The sequence below is a fragment of the Trifolium pratense genome, linkage group LG1 (assembly GCF_020283565.1).
Source record: "Trifolium pratense cultivar HEN17-A07 linkage group LG1, ARS_RC_1.1, whole genome shotgun sequence".
In the NCBI taxonomy this organism is placed as follows: domain Eukaryota; kingdom Viridiplantae; phylum Streptophyta; class Magnoliopsida; order Fabales; family Fabaceae; genus Trifolium; species Trifolium pratense.
The window spans coordinates 20594075-20614722 of record NC_060059.1 but is presented as its reverse complement, the minus strand read 5'-3'; the positions used below and the strand labels follow the sequence as shown (position 1 = coordinate 20614722).

The following is a 20648-nucleotide window of genomic DNA, read 5'->3' as shown; positions in this document are numbered from 1 at the left end:
TGACTCCTGCATAATATATGCAATATCCCTACTAGCTGAGCTAAGCCCACGAGGACATACTTAACTTAACTCTATCAACTAACAAGCCCCACCCAAATTGAATCCATAAAATAATAGGCTGTCAAAATATATCATTTCACGCAATTCAGAACGATATTATTTGTATTAAAAATAAGTACTTATGTATTTATAATTTATGTATATGCACAATAAAATAAATTTAAATTTCCTACGCTTATTTGTACTAAATTGGTAATATTTTTTATATCGCGTAAACCGCACAAATCAAACCAACCATAACCACATTGATTTGGTTTGAATGACTTTTTTAAAACCAACTAGACCAAACCGAACCACATATATCTTTGTCTTGCGATTTAAATGACATTTATTGTCAAAACCGAACTAACCCGCACCGTGAACACCCTAAATAGTAGGCTGTAATGCACCATAATAAAAGAAGGAAGAAGGACGAAATGAAAGGGTTGCGTATATAACTACACCCATTCCCAAACGCACCTTTCAGTCTTGTAATTTTAACTCTCACCAACTCTCTTCAGAGAGAAAAGAGAATCAAAAGCTACCGTACACATCTCTTCACTTCACCCATTTATTCCTCTCACCACAAAACCGTGACACTCTCTTATTTACCTTCCACTACTCCTTTTTCTACATTACTGCAACTGTACAAACATTCAAATTCACCAATTTAACTGAATCATCATTCATTTCATAATTTCATATTCTCTCAATTCATCAATGGATCTCACTCAAGCCACACTTGAGATCTTCTCCAAACTTGAACACAAATGGCTTTCTCATTGCAAAGACACCACCAAAACTCGCATTCTCAGCATTGATGGCGGAGGAACCACCCCCATTGTAGCCGGTGCTTCATTAATCCATCTCGAGGATCAGATCCGTCTCCAGACCTCCGATCTCCATGCTCAGGTATCAGATTTCTTCGACATTGTCGCTGGTACCGGCATTGGCGCTATTCTTGCTGCAATGATAACTGCTGCAGATTCATTAGGTAGGCCTCTGTATACTGCAAGAGAAGCCGTCCGTATCATCACTGAGAGAAACTCTGAACTGTACAAGCACAAATCCGCCGGAGTTTTTCGCCGTCGCCGGAGATTCTCTTCGAAGAACATGGATAACGTGTTGAAGCAAGTGTTCCTTAGAAAAGAGGATCAAAAGTTGTTGACCTTGAAGGACACGTGTAAACCGTTGCTTATACCTTGCTTTGACCTCAAGAGTTCGGCTCCATTCGTTTTTTCACGAGCCGATGCGTTAGAATCTCCGAGTTTCAACTTCGAACTCTGGAAAGTGTGCCGCGCCACGTCAGCAACACCGAGCCATTTTAAGCCGTTTAACTTCACATCCGTCGACGGAAAAACCTCCTGCTCCGCCGTAGACGGCGGTTTAGTCATGAACAATCCAACGGCTGCTGCAGTGACGCATGTTCTCCATAACAAGCGCGATTTTCCAACGGTAAACGGCGTGGAGGATCTTTTGGTACTTTCATTGGGAAACGGATCGTCGAACTCGAAGACATGCGAGAACCGCACGTGCTCAACGCCGTCGGTGGTTGACATTGTTCTCGACGGTGTTTCCGAGACTATTGACCAAATGCTTGGAAACGCTTTCTGTTGGAATCGTACGGATTACGTCAGAATTCAGGTATGTTAATGGTTTTTCACTTTTTCTTTGTACTGTTTTCTCTGATCTCTGCATTAAAGTCAGAATCCAGTTACTGTTTATTTTCCTAGAAAATGTTTCCCAGAAAATGAAGGAAAATAAATTTAACGGCGTTTATTTTGTAACAGGCGTTTGGTTTGGGAAGCGAAGGAGGGACGGAGGAGGAGGAGGTGCTGAATGAAAGAGGATTGGAGTCGTTACCGTTTGGCGGGAAGCGGTTAATGACGGAGACTAACGGAAACAGAATTGATAGCTTTGTCCAACGTCTTGTTGCTACCGGAAAACCCAGCCCACCGTTCAGTCCTTGCAAGGATTCAACCGTTACTTCTCTTGCTAACGGACGCTAGTTTTTGTTTTTTTACTAGCTTTTTTAACTAGCTTTCTTAACGCTGTAAAACTGTAACCAATGTTTTTTACTACCATGCAATGCCAGCTGTTAGAGTTACTATTAGTACTAGTAGTATTTTAGCTTGTAGTCATTATTTTTTTTTTTTTTCATTTTGGACTCGGATCCTCTCCAATCTGTTTATTTTGACATTAAAACTCAACTCTTAGATTAATTTGACGTTGGAAAACCTAAAGTTTAAGAGATGAAACTAAATACACTACAAAATAGACAGTGCACATATGATCTATAATATGAATGGTGCAATATGGAGCAAGTGATCTATGATATGCCGGCGATTTCAAAATTCATATCTATATCGATCCATGATTGGATTTTGCCGGTGTTATTGCTCTTTGAGCCTGATGTATTTCTTTGCTTAATGGGATTCCAAAGCTCAAATCTTTACACTTTCATTATTGAGCTTAATTTTTGATTTTGAGTGTGTGGAATTTGTTAGGAGTGTGGCATTGTTATCAAATTGTGGTCGATGAGATGAAGTTTAAATTGGATTTTATTTTCACACTTTATGCGGAGGTTATCCTTCCAATTTGACCAATTTTCGCCAAGATAATTTGTCGATGGGTTGTGGTTTATGGAACTGAACTTCTAAGAAATTGAATAAACAACAAAAAGACGGACCGGCAGTGAGGAGAAGATGATGATTTGATGAGAGAATGTACATAGTGGACTTTTAAATTTTCTGTTACTAAATTAATTTAAAGGGTGAATTTTATTGTCGAGAGCGATTGAAAAATAAAATATTGAAAGGATCCGATTCCTTTCTTTTGTTATCAATATTTTGGTTTTTCCCCTTAGAGGGCATCAATGCAATTTCATAGATAGATAAATTAAATTTTGTATGCGTAAGTTCAATTATAAAAATTAATCTCTAATTTTATGAAATTAAAACAAACGGCAAATTCTTTGTAAAAGTTTTAATGGTTGCATATCTAAAATTCTTGGAAGCCACATAAACTTTCTCTCCGGAGACAAACTTTTCACATAAATTTATTTGGTACAATAGAATTGGCGGGGTAGTAATGTACTTGTAAAAAAATGTGTATTGGAGTAGTTAGTGTGTGTAAGTGTGTTGTTAACATTTTTTTTTTCTGTTCTAGTTTTCCTCACTTGGTTCTGATTATGATTTGTCGGAACTAAGGAAGTAGTTGCATGAATATGATAGACTATTAGATTACTATGTTTTAGTGAACACAAGAAACAAAGATTAGTGTTAATACTGTATTCAGTTATTCACCATTTTCAATTGCAGTAGTATTTTATTTTTTTATTGTGAAATCCATAAACGACTGCTTGATTTGTGGAGTAAGATACATGAGGCCTACTTTTTAACTCTAGGATAATTTAAGAGGTTTTGCCAAATTCTGGTTGCTATCTATCTATCTACTATTGTACACAAAATAGAAACGAATGCATTCAATTCAATTTCCAACAATAAATTGTAAAGCTGTAACCAACAAACTACCACATATTCTGTCAAGTATATATGCAGTACAGTTTTATTACTTAGTAGTAGTAGTAGTACATAGTTGCACATTTTATCCGTCGTTTTTTATACAAATATCTTTTGTCAAGTATAAGCTTATTATAGGCTCCACAATGCTCCTTCATTTCAGATTAGATGTAAAGTTTGAGTTGTACTTAATTTTTAGAATTATTTAGTTCAAATTAAAGTTTTTTTTATTTGTATACCTAACATGTGTCATAAACAAAACCTTATAAGGGTATACCCAAATAGTAATTTTGTGTCGTAAAAGTTAATATCATCTTCGATCTTTTTTATAAAAAATAATTAACTTTTTAAGTTCATTGAATAATTAGTGCATTTGATCTATATTATATGTTAGATACATTAATTATTTAATAAATCTAAAAAGTGAATTGTTTCTTATAAAAATGACCTAGAGAATACTATTTAAACTTTTGAAGATTTTAAATGCACAATTTTTAAGATAAAATTCTTACATTTAATTTTTTTAATATGTACTCTTAGAGCATACATTAGTTTTTTTCAATAATTAATTGGGTTGATTTTAATACTTAAATTAGTTTTATTTATGAACAAATCTATAATAATTGTAGTTATTGGAGTTGTTAAGTGAAATTCAAATAAGAATATTTAGTCGGAAAAATGAAAATGTGACAATTTTTATGAGGTTTAGGAAGAACAACCTAGAGGCCTATGATATTTTTTTTTGGTCTAGAGAAGCCAATGATTTTTTTTTTTTTTAAACAGGAAAATTTTTATTAAACCTCTAAACCAAGAATGTCAAGAGAGGCCAATGATATTTTAAACCTTTTGAAAATGTTATTTTAAACATAATTTATGATATGCTATTTTTTATAAGAAAAATGGTCCTGTTAATGAGTTTTTTTGGGACACTCTTTAAAGAAAAATCATCTTTGAAAATTCTTACATCAGATCAATACATTTAGAAAGAAGAAAACGAATACAATGTTGTGTGATTGATGTGATAATTAGTCAATGTTGTGATTTGAAGAGAAAGATAGAAAAACAACATGGTCTTGACCAAAAAAAAAAATGGTGTTGAATGAGTTTTAGAGAGGAAATAAGATTTCATGTCGTCCCGGCTTTTAACAATCACAGAGACATGTTCCAATCTCAATATTATGGTTCAAAAAAGTGCATATTTCTTTTTTATCATATAACTTAAAGAATTGCGACATTAAATATAGACACAGTCCGATCTTGATCAAATGACAAACGATGTATAAATGTGTCAATTTACTAAATACCAGAAATTGAGATCTATTTGAGATGTAGAAGTATCCAAATATAAAAGTTCTTTTTCTAGATTAGACTTTTGAGTTAGGCTAAGCTCATATTACGGCAACAACCGACCTATATAAACACCAAACTACAACTTTACAAAGTATGTCTCATTTCTAACCTCTCGTACCCACATAAAATTAATACCGATTTCAGCGTTAGAGTATTTGTAAGCACATCCCTCTATTGTTGTCATCTCCACCTAGTATTCTGCCCTCCGCCTCCATTCAAGGAGAATTCCTTCCATTTACTCATGATCACACCATCATTGTGAGTCCTTTTACTTTCTATAGATTAACTCTAAGTTATGTTCAGAAGAATATTTAAAAAAAGAAAAATAGATGCAGTCAGTGTGTGTGTATGTCTCAAAACTTGATTCCATTACAATTTAGAAATAAAGTTTTTTGTCTTGTCGTTAATTCCTTTCTCTTGAGCTGAGTGCCACCATTGGGGCCAGGGAGTTATGGTGTGTGTGGACACGGTTGGGACCAACGCAACGATGGCATTCGGAAGTGATCAATAATAATATTAGCGCATGCCATGGCCGAAAGTGAAGGGAAGGGAAAAATCATAAATTCATAATGTTTGGGTTTATTAATATTACAATGCTTCATTGTCCATGGATTCTACACACACTATAAATGTTATGTAACTGTTCTGGCACCAGAATAGTAATAGAGTATGTTATTATTAAAAAAAATAGTAATAGGATTACTCTCATCGTCCCATTTTATAAGACATATTTTGATTAAATACATTATTCATATATCTTGTTTTGACCGTACTTTTTTTAAAATTATATAAATGTAAATATTATCATATAAAATCTTGTTTGATTTGTTTCGATAAATATTTTCAAAATATCAAATTTCTATAATTTTTTACTTAATAAACAATTAAAAATATTCATAATCAAAATTATGTATTGGTGTACGTGCAGTGGTGAATGAATCCTTATATTTTGGGACGGAGAGAGTATAAAATAACTTGTTAACAGTCTCCCCGTGATCCCAGTTGGTAGGATATCACATTTGATAAGTTCGATCAAATTCGAACATCCCACTTCGGAGAGTATTATTCCTACATCCTCATCCTTGCGGATCCTCACAGTTCATGCGGAGATCCATAATCTTAAAAAAAAAGTATCAAATTTCTATTATTTTGAATCAAACTAGTTGTAAAAAGAAACAGTAAAGTTTAATTATAAAACAAATAAAAAAAATTAAAATATTATTGTGAGTCTTGTAATAGTAATAAACATCATATATAAACAAAGTGAAAATATAATTAAAAATAATTTATAAAATACTTAAATATATATATATATATATATATATATATATATATATATATATATATATAAAAGCAGGGGACTTGAAACCCAATCAGCGGCGGCTCCTATGCATGTGTCACATGGGCTATGACATATGGCCTCATAAAAATGGGGGCCTCAAAAAATATTGTTCTATTGTGAATATTTTTTTTTACGCTTTATAACTGATTGTTATATTAGAATTTTATCAAATGGAGAGACGTGTGATTGATATTGACTTGTTTATCAAACTTTTTATTTTAGTGACAAAATGATTATTTTTTAATGATATTCATGTTATTTGTAATTTAAATCGATGACAATTTTATTTTTATTTTTATTTTTTTTGTATTTTTTTAATTAGAGTCTATTTTTAATAATTCCACAAGACCTACAATAAGTCGGAGGCCCCTAAAGCCGGTAATCCACTTATCCATTAGACTACTTAACAATAAAAAATAAACCCGCTTTTGATAAAAAAAAATAAAAAAAAATAAAAGAACTCGGTTTTCGAATAAAAAAAAATCAAGGATTAAGCCCTGTTTGACCCTACTTATTTTCTATTTTTCTACTTCTCCTTAAAAGAAATAGAGAGGTAGATAATTGTATTTGACTCTATTTCTTCTTAAAAAAATTAGAAAAATAAAGTAAAGAAGTAGAAAATAAAGAGAAGTTGGCTCAAACACAAAATTTTGGTGGATTCTAGGATGAGGGCTCAATTAAGTCCCTCACTGGTGTACCACTCTAAATAACAAATTATAACCGTTGGATTAAATAAATTCACAGATTTGAGTATACAACACATTGCACTGAATCTTTTTGCCTTCTTTTATCTTCTCTACTTATTCTTAGTTTCATCCCACTAGGCCACTACGACAACAACAATAACTCCCAGGAAGAAACATCGGGACGGTTCTAATTGTTCCATGGCAGCACTAAGATATGTTCTCCAAAGAATTCAAGTATCACAACTGTTCATTCCCTTTTTGACCCATCACACGTCTAACCATGATACAGTTGGACATTGAGAAAATGTATTTTCATTTCAAAATCAAACACATCCGGAAAAGTTTATTTGAGAAAACCACAATAACTATATATACAACTGGAAAATTCTAAGTTATTATAATAAATAGGAGTGATTTTTTTTTCTCTCACAATAATAATATGGGTATTTCAAAAAACCTTGCAATGTAGTAGAGTACTTTTCCATTCTAGTACTTGAATGGTGATATGCTTTTGGGGCCTTGCAGACCGCCATGGAATTGAAACATGACATTAAATGCAAGATTACTTGGTTTCTAGGCGTCAGATGAACATGGTGAAAAGGCAGCGGTTTAAAATCTGAATATTTACATTATCAAAAAAAAAAAAACTGAATATTTTGAGGAAGAATTTGTATCCAGTGTGCCAATGTAAAATGAAATAATGCAGGCTTCTTTAATTCAATGGTTAAGATGACTGGTACACCGGTGAGGGACTTAATTGAGTCATCACCCTAGAATTCACCCAAAATTTTACCTCTTTACTACTTTTAAAGAGAAGAAAAAGATAGAAAAAAAATAGGGTCAAGTATGGTGTGTTACTTATATCATATACAAACTTAATTTAGGCATGATGTTGACATTTATGAAAGTTATGCTTTGTTTGTAAGTAGTGTATTTAAAAATTTGTTTCATATTACGTAACAATTTTAAATAAGTATCGTAACACACCTTTCTGACGAATTAATAGGCCATTGAAATTAAGTTGTATAATGAGATTTAACATGTATTTTGTAGAGAATATTGATTTATAAGACTATTTATATATTATACTCCCTCCGTCCAAATTTAATTGACACAGTTGACTGTTGTGCACTATTCACATATGTTGTTTTAACTTTATTTTTCTACTAATAAACAAAAATAAATATTAGTATAAAAGATGTTGTTTGATTCGTCTCGATGAGTATTTTCAAAATATCAAATTTTTATAATTTTTACTATTATACATTTAAAAATATTAATCGTCAAAGTTATGCATCGACATGCGTGAAACAGTCAATTGTATCAATCAAATTGGGACGGAACGAGTACGTCAAAAGTTGTTGCAGGTAAGTACTCTTAATTAAATTAAAAAAAAAAGTTAACAATCCAATAGATCCATGCCGATTAGTCTAACCTATTTTCATCCCAATTTGTATGCATAGTACTCTTGCTTTAAAAAAGAGACTGATGAACTAATTTTAAACATCTCCATCTAAAGTGGTCACTGATTTATTGGGATGAAATTGACAATGAGTTCAAAGTTAATAATACACTATATAAACTAATTTTCTTTTTCCACAAATGATACAAAATATAATTTCACTTAGCATGCATATTGTGGAGACTATAGAGTATAGCCCCCAATTCAGCCACCATAGTTACATAGATATTAGCCACCATATAGTTACATTGTTTTTGTGTTTTTTTAGAGAATAAAACGTCTCTATAATATGGTTAATCTCCCTCTATCTATACCCAAAGTGTGGGGAGGTAGTTGAGGAAAAAGTGAAAATAGTAGAGGCAAAAGTGGAAGTAGCGGAGGCAAATAGTGGAGCCACGTACGATTAGCCCGTGATACTCGCCCAATGTTACTAGCTCAGACAGCCATTGTACTACTAGCCAGTCAATTACTTGATACTCGCCCAGTTCTAGTAGCTCAGTCAATCACGCGCTTTGATAGTTACTAGCCCTGATAAGTTACCGGCCACTTCCTCGTGGTACTAGCCTTGTGTTACTAGCCACTTCCATGGGGTGGTACTAACCCTATGTTTGTCCAATTTAGTTTCCTTCTCTAAGAAACCAATTAGCCATACTAAGCCGTTCTAACATGATACAAAAAATCTTCAATTAGACTTAAAATATTTTGACAGTACAATGCATATTGTGGGGACTAAAGAGTATAGATAGCCCCCAAATCAGCCACCATAGTTACATTGATATATTACATATGTATAAGAAATGAAAACAACTCTTTATTTCCATTTCAGCCATCATTTTGTCTATAGTATACACTCCTCTAAGTTCACTTGTAAGTCATTGGTGGTTGAGTTTGGTGGTTGCAGTACAGTACTTTTCTCCCACTCTTACCATGACACAGCCACCCACTGCTGGTGGCTGATGCAAACGGCATTAAATAGCCTCCTGCATGTCATAATAATATATACATACATGTCACTTTCTACCTTGTTTTTCCTTCTGTCATATTTCTTCATTTTTTCAACACACTTTTTATTATCATTAACCAATACTATACTACCTTGTTTTTCAACACACTTTTTTTTAATGTCAGTAGAATTTGGATATAGGATTCTACGACATTCAGAGTATTAAGTTATAGGTTTCACCGAAATAGTAGTCAGGGTTTCTTGAAGGGTGAGATGAAAGAGGGGACCCCAACTATTCTCAGCTAATTTTTGTGATGCCGGATGACCTTTTTTTTTTACATCCGGCCCACTGGACCATCTAATTTGATTTGGAGGTCAGCTGACAAAGAGTGGTTTCAACCCCCTTCATCAAATCGCAGTTGCGGGGATCAAACATTGACCCCCTACCAAATTTAACGTCAATTATTACTGGATCAACTAACGATCGGTGGTAGATGACTTTTTTTATTACCTGTGGAATGGGAATTTCTTCAAGGGATTTTCTCTGCGTGACAAATTTCAATACCCTTAGCAGTTATTAGTAGCTATCAATTCATTGCTTTTTTCATATACTAACTTTTCTTCTGACCATGACTGCATGCATTTCTTTCTGAGACCACTGAAAAGATCCTTTTTTGGTTGTTCATCAGTACTGTGACTACTTAATGGATTAAAGTTTTGGTGTTAATGCCATCTTTATGTAAAATCTTGATATATAGTCCCTCTTCTCTTCCAGTACTTATTAATAGAGGACAAAGTGTACTCCAAAGTGAACCATTCACTTTGGATAGTAAGATAATATTATACATAACATAATAAATTATGAGTGATTATAAAATAAAAATAATAAAAAAATTATGAGTGATTAATTTTTTTAATGATTAGATGTTAGATGCATATTCAATAAAATAAATTAAAGCAATGATCTCGTTTTTGTTTTTTTGACAAGAAAGAAATGATCACGTTGTTCTCCATTTTCTCAATTAAATTAACCACCGATGATATTTTAATATTAATTATTTTAAAATAAACCTAAATTTTGAATTAATTTTTTTTGGTAGAGATTTATAAAAGAGGTATTTTGAAATACCTCCGTACTTGAGTTTTCTGACGGTGCTGGGTTTCGAACCAAGTAACATAAGGTTGAAGAACATTTCCTCAATCAAGTGACCTCACGGAAACAGGCAATTTTGATATTAATTATTTTAAAATAAACCTAAATTTTGAATTAATTTTACCTGCATGGTATCGGTACCTTGCAAAACTTTAGGTAGCAAAGAATATCTATTTATTTGAAGAGTGTCGTGACATTTTCCGACTCTTTTGCTTCCCATAATCATGGGCAAATTTTTTTTTTTACCGTTAGATGAAGTAAATCTATTATTATTATTATTATTATTATTATTATTATTATTATTATTATTATTATTATTATTATTCAATCGTAAAAACAAATGTATGCATGATACAACACATATTTTCAATTGTGCAATCTAAGATTAGACTAAAAAGTTGGAGTATCCAATGTCAATGTTTATTAGTTGTAAAAGACAAGTCTAAGTCAAATTTGTCCGAGTTTTTGATGAGATGGTTTGTCCTATGTCATATCTTAATTAAACTCACAAATTGACTATTGTGTTGGAGAAATTAACGACAATTATATTGCACCACATTTTCAAATTTATTAGAGTAGTTCAACTCTAAAATCACACTTAAGAGGGGGTTAGCTTAGCCCGTATTGAATCCACCGTTAACATATCACTAAATTCTCTCACAAATATAATATGAAAAATCATGCATGAAAATGATAGAAGTGTGCAGCAAAGTGAGAGCTGATCCTCTCCCGTGGACTTTATGTCCAATGCAATCTGGACCTTTCATTTTGATTACATTTGTAATTTTATTATTTTTTTTAAAATAATATAGATGGTTGTGATGCAACTGGACCACCTCCAGTACGAGAGGGAATCCATTCTCGATCAAAGTAAAACATTTTATTGCTATTTGCAGCTACCATGCAAGAATGACTATGTCAAAGGGCCCTCCATCGATAACTACAGGCAGAACAACGAGGTGCTTAAGTGCTTTGATAATTTGGTTATAAATTTTGATTTCGACATTTAAAGAATCATTTATTCACGCATTTGAGACATCATTGAATCTTTTAATTAAGATTAGACGATGAAGATTTTAATTTTGTTTTATATAATTCAAAATATCGATATCTTAATATAAAATTTTAGATCTAGATCAAACAATAGAACAATTTCGATTGTGTGGAAATTAAATATTTCGACGTGAATGAGAACAAATTTTGCAAAAAAAAAAAACTCAAGTATTGCTCAAATTAACTTTTCTTTTTTAAACTTATTAGAAACCAAACTTGAAAAGCCACTAAGTTTGGTCTAGTGATGAAGAATTTAAGTAGTATGCTAGAGGTCCCAAGTTTAATCATCAGCTCTACTGTAAACCAAAAAAGACACCAAACTTGAATATTCTTGATTTAGAATTAAATTTTGAACTTGATATTGAGAATTTACTTTTAATTTAAAAATTGAAATATTGTAATTTTTTTTTGGTTTACAATGAGCTGGGGATCGAACTCATAACCCATAACGTACTACCCAAACCCCTCACCACTAGACCAAACCTAGTGGCTTGAAATATTGTAAATTTTAATTAAATAAATGAAGAAAATACAAATAATATATTTTTTATAAAGAAAATATGAATAATATACCATAACATTTTTTTAAAAAAATAGATAAATATCACACACTTTGTTTTTCCTCATTTTCTTGAAGTCATGCATATCAACCACCATGAACACCACCGACCAATTAAATGCATGACACCACCATCAAATTATAAAGTTTAAATTAAAAAATTAAGATTTTAATATTAATAAATCATATATATTCCCTGATTCACATGTATTAAATATGACCCTTAGAGTCATGCATACCAATCACAAAAAATATTCACAACTAATTATTATATGTATAACACCATAAATATATTAGAATTCATTTTCTCCTTAATTTTCAATGTAATACTACATGCATCATTATTTTATTTTATTTTTGACTAAAATGCATCATTATTTTTTGTACAAACTTACGGAGTACATTGCTACAAGAAAAACAAAATATATACTATCCTCTAACTATTTACAATACTACTAAAATAAATCTATATTAATCTAATATTTATACATATTATTATTTATATGTATTTCTAAAAAACATTTTGTGCCTCTTTAAATATGAGATCCTAGATAGTTTTCTATCACAAACCATCCTCAATGCCCAAGGCCGTCATTATTTACGTGTGTTTACTATATAAATTTATTTTATTTTCATATAATTATTAAGTTATTTGTCTCGTGCCTATGATGAATTTTATCCACAATCACGGCCACCATATGAATATTTTTTTATTCCTAAATTATTTATTTTATTCAATTTTATATGTATAATGAACTTTATAAATCTAATACGGATAACGCAAAAAAAACGCTAATAACAATAATATAATAGTTAATAATAATAATAATATAAATAATAATAATAAAAAATAAATAGATGATAAATTATGATGGACTTGCAATTCATGCAAATAGTACTACTTTAGTCTCCCTAACTTATTTTTTCTTATAGTAATTCTCCCACTACCTTTCATTATAGTAACAAGATATGTCCTATGTCTGCTTTCTACTTCTATACATGACCTGTATTAATTTTGCAATTGGATATATATGTACCACATTCATGCCTTCGATCTAAAATAATTGGTCATTTTAATTGAATAATTTGGTACTCACTATAATCATAAAATAAATCAAAATGATGTTATAATAAAATAAATAAGAATTTAACCACATATATAATAAAAATATTTATAAGATAATGTTATAATATAATATAGTAAAATATCGAAATCATACAGTTTCATTGAGAATTTTGGACACCAAATCATGACCTTTCTTATCATTGTTTTCGGTTGGAGTGTAGAGAGGATTACATAAATAGTTGAAGAGATAGTCGATAAAATAGACATTGGTTGTGTATTTTCTACCGAGCACATTTGCAACAAGGTTAGTTTTACCAATTTATAAAATATGTCAAAATTGAACCTTGTAATTTTGAAGTCTATTTTTGTTGATTTGATGTTTGTATAATCTAAACTAGTAAACTTTTCAAATTTTTCTAATTTATAAAGATATCTTCCAATGAGATATTGACGATATTTTTTTACTACTTCAGTGATGGCGAGAATCACTCGAAAATAGACTGGAGAGGCTTGCATACGGCTGCACCTCGTTTTGCTAAAGAAGGTGATGGGGTTCCCCTCATGTGAAACTACCGCTCCGATGGCAATGAAAGAAGTGTGATCTGTGTTTAGAATGAAGATCTTAGATAAATAATGGAAATACCAACACACTGAAGTATATGTTATTTTGTTTTCTAATATTGTCGTAAATGCCACATCGACAGTTGTATTCCATGTAAACTTAGTGGAATGTAATAAATCAATGAGAGAACCAGTGAGAGTATCGTAATTGCGGACAAATCACGTATAAAATCTGGTGAAACAAAAAATTCTCTAGAGTCGTGATTGAGTGAATAAGGCAATAGAAGTTACAAACATGCATAGTTGATAAACAAATTATAATGTTTGAATTAAAGAAAAAAGAAGAAGTAAATTTTAACCTTTTAATGATGGGTCAGTATTTTCGTAATTTAGTAACAAAGATGAACAAAAAAATAACATAAAAAGTCAACGTTTTAACAAAAAGACAATGGAAGAAAAAACAACAAAAATAATGTGGTGTTGTTGTTATATATATATATATATATATATATATATATATATATATATATATATATATATATATATATATATATATATATATATATATATATAAATACTTCAAGTGAGAGGAGTGTTTTATTGTGAGAGATGAGAGGATTGAATAAAGACCCTTGGATTAAATTAAATGGTTCTGATTTAATTGTTAATTAAAAAATAAAATCCTCCCTCTGTAGTTTATACGCGCATCATCTTCCTCCGTTCTATCATCTTCCTGTATCATACAAATCCACATCCAGTTCTTGCTGTAAAATTAAGACGAATTGATCACTTTTATTACTATTATTTAATGGATAAGTTTTGGATCTGTGTGGAAATCATCTTTCCCATTCTAATCTTTTATTTCAATTTGAAATACCTGTCTTCATTCCCCATGGTTACGAGCAAAAAGTCTTAAGAATCTTTGGTGAAAACTAACTGGTAACCATAGTAAAAGCTTCGGCAACGGCGAAATATGGTTGATGACAACAGACTAATACGACCCTATTAGATGGCGGTGATGGCCTTCAAAAGGGGATCTTCCGCTCTTCTAATCGAAAAACTTCAATACCCAATTTGTTATACCCATGGTTTATGATTAACAGAAAGATACTGCTGATTTGGCACTGTTGCTGGGTTTTTGGTTTTCATTTCACTGTGCAGAAATCAAGAAGTAAAGGAAGGTCACAAACTGTGATACAAACAAACAACATGTGCATCTTTTGGTGATTAATTAAATCCAACCGTTGATTTGAATCCGATGGTCAGAAATCCATCCTCTCATCTCTCACAATAAGACACTCCTCTCACTTGAAGTGTCCCCATATATATATATATATATATATATATATATATATATATATATATATATAATGATTAAAGTTTTGAATCCTATATCATCCCGTCCCATTTTACAAGATCTAATTTGATTAAGACTATGTTTGGAAAGGTTAATAAGCTATCTTATAGTTTATAGCTTTTAACTTATAAGCTAAAAGTCCTGTTCGATAACAGTTTTTAAAAAGAGCTTATAGCTTATTTTTCAAACGTTATTTCAAGTAGCTTATGAGCTTATAGTTTATCATCTTTTCTTTCAATTTTACCCCTATCATTTTACTTGAAAAAAAAATTAAATGTTAATTTTTTATGTCATTTCACACTTATAAGCTAGTTCAATTGCTAATTTTACTAAACACTACAAATTCAATCAGCTAGCTTATTCGCTATAATCCCATCCGCTATAAGCTACTCCCTCTAGTCCTAATTACAAGAAAAAATTTACTTTTTAGGTACATTGGAATGTTAATGTATCTAAATTATATTATAGTCCAAATACATTAGTTTTTCAATGAACCTAAAAAGGGAGTAACTTATATAAATGTAAATATTATCATATAAGATCTTCTTTGATTTATTTCGATGAGTATTTTCAAAATATCAAATTTCTATAATTTTTACTGATAGACAATTAAAGATATTTGTAGTCAAAATTATGTATTGGCATACATGCAATGATCAATGAATTCTTATAATTTGGGACGGAGGGAGTATAATATAATATGATTCTTAACAAGTTTGGGATAAACCTTTAATTTGGTCCGTGTACGTGAACTATTAATCTCTCTTCAACTTGATCCATAAACTATAGAAATATACTAAATAGTCCATAAACTATTTAATAATTTATTAATTTGGTCCTTAAAATATAATTTTCTCTCATGTTTTAAAAATAATTGAGGGACTAAATTGATGTATTAATATTAAATAATATTTTAAAGACTATTTAATATATTTTGATAGTTCATGAATAAATTGAAGGGAGATTGATAATTTAATGATGATTGAATCTTGTTGTTCTGACGGATAGTATTTTTCTTTTGATATGCGTGGACATATATACTATGAACAATCAACGATAGGTTCTGCAGCATAAAATCGATGAACCTGATAATAGTCCTGCCAGCAGAAAACGGCAGAAGAAAAAAAAAATTAGGGAAGATTATAAAAAATCTCAAGGTTTGAGCGAGATTATTGGATAAGTGTTTTATATGTATTTTTAACTAAAAAGTATCTCAAAATCATTTCCACAATAAAACATTAAAATCTATAGACCTTTGAATACTAATAGACATTATAAAAGTAATTAGAAATCTCAATGAATAACAACATATCCCTCCCAACCAAGATGACTAAATAACATCGGTAGGAGTGATATGAGTAATCGATGATGGACTATGCGACCTTTTACACGAAACTAACTAAAATAAAAACAACAAAAAAAAAGTTTTAAAAAAAACTACCATAATATGAAAATGGGAGAGAAATAGAGCTATGGTGTGATTTTTTCGGTCCTCCCCTTTTATAGAAATCTTGATGAAATGTGATTGGCTGGAGCCACATCATGGTCTCCCACGTGGTCAATTAGATTTTGCCACGTGACAATCATTTTTGACTCCATGGGGGGTTGTGTTTTGTTTACTGCTGATAGGTTCTCTACGTAGCTTGCGATTGCGAACACTGCTCGTGATGTATGATGTGAACTGCAATTTTTCAGTTTTTCCAATTTTACACACTCGCATCTTAGGTAGCGAGGGGTAAATTGGAAACGCCATGGGGCGCACAAGTGTAACAGGTGCGAAAAGAACAACTCTAAAAAAATTCGGATTTTGTAGGCCCAATAAGCTGGTGCAAGCAAAGATTTTCAAAGCCCAGTTAAAAGTCCAAATAAATTGGCTGAACAACAATTAAGGTTTGAGTGACGTCATCCATTCATGATGAAGAAACATAGTAAGGGACATGAGGCTATATTCGTCATTTTACCATACACAATAATAAAGTATAAATGGAGGAAGCGGAAAATCCACGCTTGGTGTTTCAATTCAATTCAATGGTGGCGTTTAAAAAAAGCTGGATATGATTTGATTTTGATCCATCGCATTTTTTTTTTCAATCATTTCCCTCCAGTTTTTCCACGCGCACGCTTTACCATATTTTATTTTTATTTTCATTTTAAATTTTCATTTCAAAAAAAGAAAACATTAATTTAATTTTTATTTTTCCCCGCTCCAGCAAAAACCATAAAAGGCTCCAACTAATTATCATTATCATCATTTCAAAAATCTTCTCTCTGCTGCAGACTTTATCTTTTTCTAGGGTTTCATTTTCCTCTTCATCACTGCATCCTCAATTTCTCACTCAGGTACTAGATCCATTTCTGTGTTTCTTTGATTCTTTCTCCACTGTGTTTGTTCTCGATTACTTTTTGTTTTTATTTAATTTTATTTCTGTCTCCAATTTTAGGGTTTTTGTATTGTCATAGTTTATTTGTGTAGTTTTCTGTAATTTTTCAGAAAATTTAACAATGTTTCGATTCATGGATTTTTCATCTTTAGTTCAATTCTTCTCAAGTTTGAATTACATTTCTGAATACTCAGAGCGCACACTCACCCTAGTACTGTTTGTTCACTTTAAATGTTGAAATTACATTTATTTCTGAAATGAATGTTTTAAATTGTGATTGTGTCACACTATTGTTTTATTGCTTAGGATTGTAGTCAAATAGGGTGATGCCGGCCGCTTAGATATAAAAAATCTTGATATTCAATGTTCAAATTGTGGCTGTGAATCGATCGCTTGAACTTCGATCTGAGATAATCGATCCGTTAATTTAATTTTTAAAGTTCCGGATATCATATAGAGTTGATTTTAACTGTCTCCTTGTTTTTAAATGGCCCAAGGTCTCTGGTCTGCTCGATAATGTTTATATTGTGGATGCTTTTTTAGTGTTTTTATATGAAATTTGTAGTTAGTCTTTATTACCCTAGTGTTGCAAAGATGTATGCCTATAGTAGATTGTAGATGTATATCGAAGTTCTTTGATTTTGATTTTATACTGTACAGTTATTATTAAAATGTGCAAATTAATGAATTTTCACAAGCAGTTTTGTCTTCTATTGTTTTATAAACAATAGTGAAGATCATGATTCGGAAAACTTTAAATGAAAATTTTGTTGGCATACTTGGTTTCAGGGTCTCTTGATATGGATTCTACAGCGCAGTCATACCAACATCGATCACTTTCGATCAAATTATGGCCTCCAACCCAGAGTACTAGGTTGATGTTGGTTGAACGAATGACCAAGAACCTCATAACTCCATCAATTTTCTCTAGAAAGTATGGACTTCTTAGCAAAGAAGAGGCTGAGGTGGATGCAAAGGAAATTGAGGATGCAGCTTTTGTGACTGCAACCCAACACTTTGAAAAGGAGTCTGATGGTGATGGGAGTTCTGCTGTGCAAATCTATGCCAAGGAATCGAGTAAGCTTATGTTGGAGGTTTTGAAAAGAGGACCAAGAAGCAAGGAGAATGGGGAATTGGCATCTGAAAAGGCTGGTGCTATTGTTGAAACTGTTTTTGACATATCTGGGGGTCGCAGAGCTTTTATTGACAAGGAGGAAGCTTCAGAACTTCTGAAACCATTGATGGCACCAAGCTCTTTTACAAAGATATGTTTCAGCAATAGAAGTTTTGGTTTTGATGCTGCTAATGTTGCTGGACCCATCCTAATATCAATTAAAGATCAACTGAAAGAGGTGGATCTATCAGATTTTATTGCCGGGAGACCAGAAGCAGAGGCTCTTGATGTGATGAATATATTTTCTTCTGCACTAGAAGGTTCTGTTTTGAGATATCTTAACCTGTCAAATAATGCCATGGGTGAAAAGGGGGTTAGAGCATTCCGGTCACTCCTAAAATCACAAAATGACTTGGAAGAGCTTTATTTGATGAATGATGGTATATCAGAGGAAGCTGCAAAAGCAGTTGCTGAATTGATTCCTTCCACTGAGAAGCTTAAGGTTCTTCATTTCCATAATAACATGACTGGAGATGAAGGAGCATTTGCAATAGCTGAAGTTGTGAAACGTTCCCCAGCTTTGGAAGATTTTCGGTGTTCATCTACCAGAGTAGGCTCTGAAGGCGGAGTTGCTCTTGCTGAAGCGCTTGGGGCTTGCACGCACTTGAAGAAGCTTGATTTGCGGGACAACATGTTTGGTGTGGAAGCTGGAGTTGCTCTAAGTAAAGTTATACCCTTATTTGCTGATCTTAGAGAGATATATCTCAGTTATTTGAACTTAGAGGATGAGGGTGCAGAAGCACTTGCTAATGCTCTGAAGGAATCTGCCCCATCACTGGAAATTTTGGATATGGCTGGGAATGACATTTCTGCAACAGCTGCTGTTTCTGTGGCTGCCTGTGTATCATCGAAGCAGTTCCTCACCAAGTTAAATTTATCTGAGAATGAATTGAAGGATGAAGGTGCAGCCTTAATCAGTAAGGCATTGGAAGGAGGTCATGGGCAATTAAATGAAGTTGATCTGAGTACAAATTTGATCACATGGTCGGGAGCCAAGCTGTTGGCTGAAGCTGTTGTTCAGAAACCTGGATTTAAGTTGCTAAATATTAATGCTAACTTCATTTCTGATGAAGGGATTGATGAGTTGAAGAAAATATTTAAAAACTCACCTGACATGCTGGGTCCTTTGGATGAGAATGATCCTGAAGGAGAGGACATTGATGAAGAAGCTGAAGATTTTGATAATGATGAATTGGAATCAAAACTGAAAGGCCTTGAAATTTAAGAAGATTCATCGGACTTTGGCATGCGTTTCCTTCAGATTAATTTGTAGGCCAATTAATATTTGCGATAGACATACTTGTTTCATACTAAGCAGCTAGAGCTTTAATCTTTTGTATTTTAGATCTTCTATCCGAAACTTGCTTTTTTGATGTTTACCAGTTATATGCTCTTAATATCTGGCAAGACTAGAAATGGGCAAATGGTATTAGCTGTAGATTTTTTTGGGCTTTATTGTGCCATTTGCTGGCAATTTATTACCTTTGATTGCTAGGTCATGCTTAAATATTTGCAATTGATTCCATAAGCAGATTACTACATTTGATTGCTTGGTCATGCTTATATAGTTGCAATTGATTCTATATGCAGATTATTACTTAAGGATTGCAGCATAATTATGCTCAGGCTACAAACAACATAAACCAATTGCAATGACATTTTATTCAAAATCTACTGTCACAGATTTTTTTTGAAATCAACAAATATAGAGCTTGTTGAGCACATGGATTTTGATTTTCACGATCATGAGCGGAATTGAAATAGTGGTAATATTTTGCATGAATCTGTTTGAAGGAATTGTTTTTCAATTTTTCTGTCATAAACTTGGCCCAAACTATATTTTGACAGCCATAATGGAATGACGTGACAGATTTTGTGCCAATTGTAGCAACTTGTGAAGTGCCACATGCCATTGTGGCACCATAAGTCGCAAAACAAAGTTTAGATGTTAAAATTTTTGTTCATTTGCTATAAAATAACACTGTCAACTACCTTGTCAAG

General features: G+C 32.0%; 2 protein-coding genes across 2 annotated transcripts; both read left to right on the top strand.

The window, feature by feature from the left end:
* The first annotated feature begins 502 nt into the window (after positions 1 to 502).
* LOC123884337 (probable inactive patatin-like protein 9) lies at positions 503 to 2192 on the top strand. Its single transcript, XM_045933423.1, has 2 exons — positions 503 to 1683; positions 1830 to 2192. The coding sequence occupies exons 1-2, from the start codon at positions 760 to 762 to the stop codon at positions 2046 to 2048; spliced, it is 1143 nt and encodes a 380-aa protein (XP_045789379.1). The 5' UTR covers positions 503 to 759; the 3' UTR covers positions 2049 to 2192.
* Positions 2193 to 17051: 14859 nt separating this feature from the next.
* Positions 17052 to 20188, top strand: LOC123903056 (RAN GTPase-activating protein 1-like). Its single transcript, XM_045952919.1, has 2 exons — positions 17052 to 17432; positions 18263 to 20188. Exon 2 carries the CDS (start codon positions 18274 to 18276, stop codon positions 19870 to 19872), a length of 1599 nt encoding a protein of 532 aa, XP_045808875.1. The 5' UTR covers positions 17052 to 17432; positions 18263 to 18273; the 3' UTR covers positions 19873 to 20188.
* The last annotated feature ends 460 nt before the right edge of the window (positions 20189 to 20648 follow it).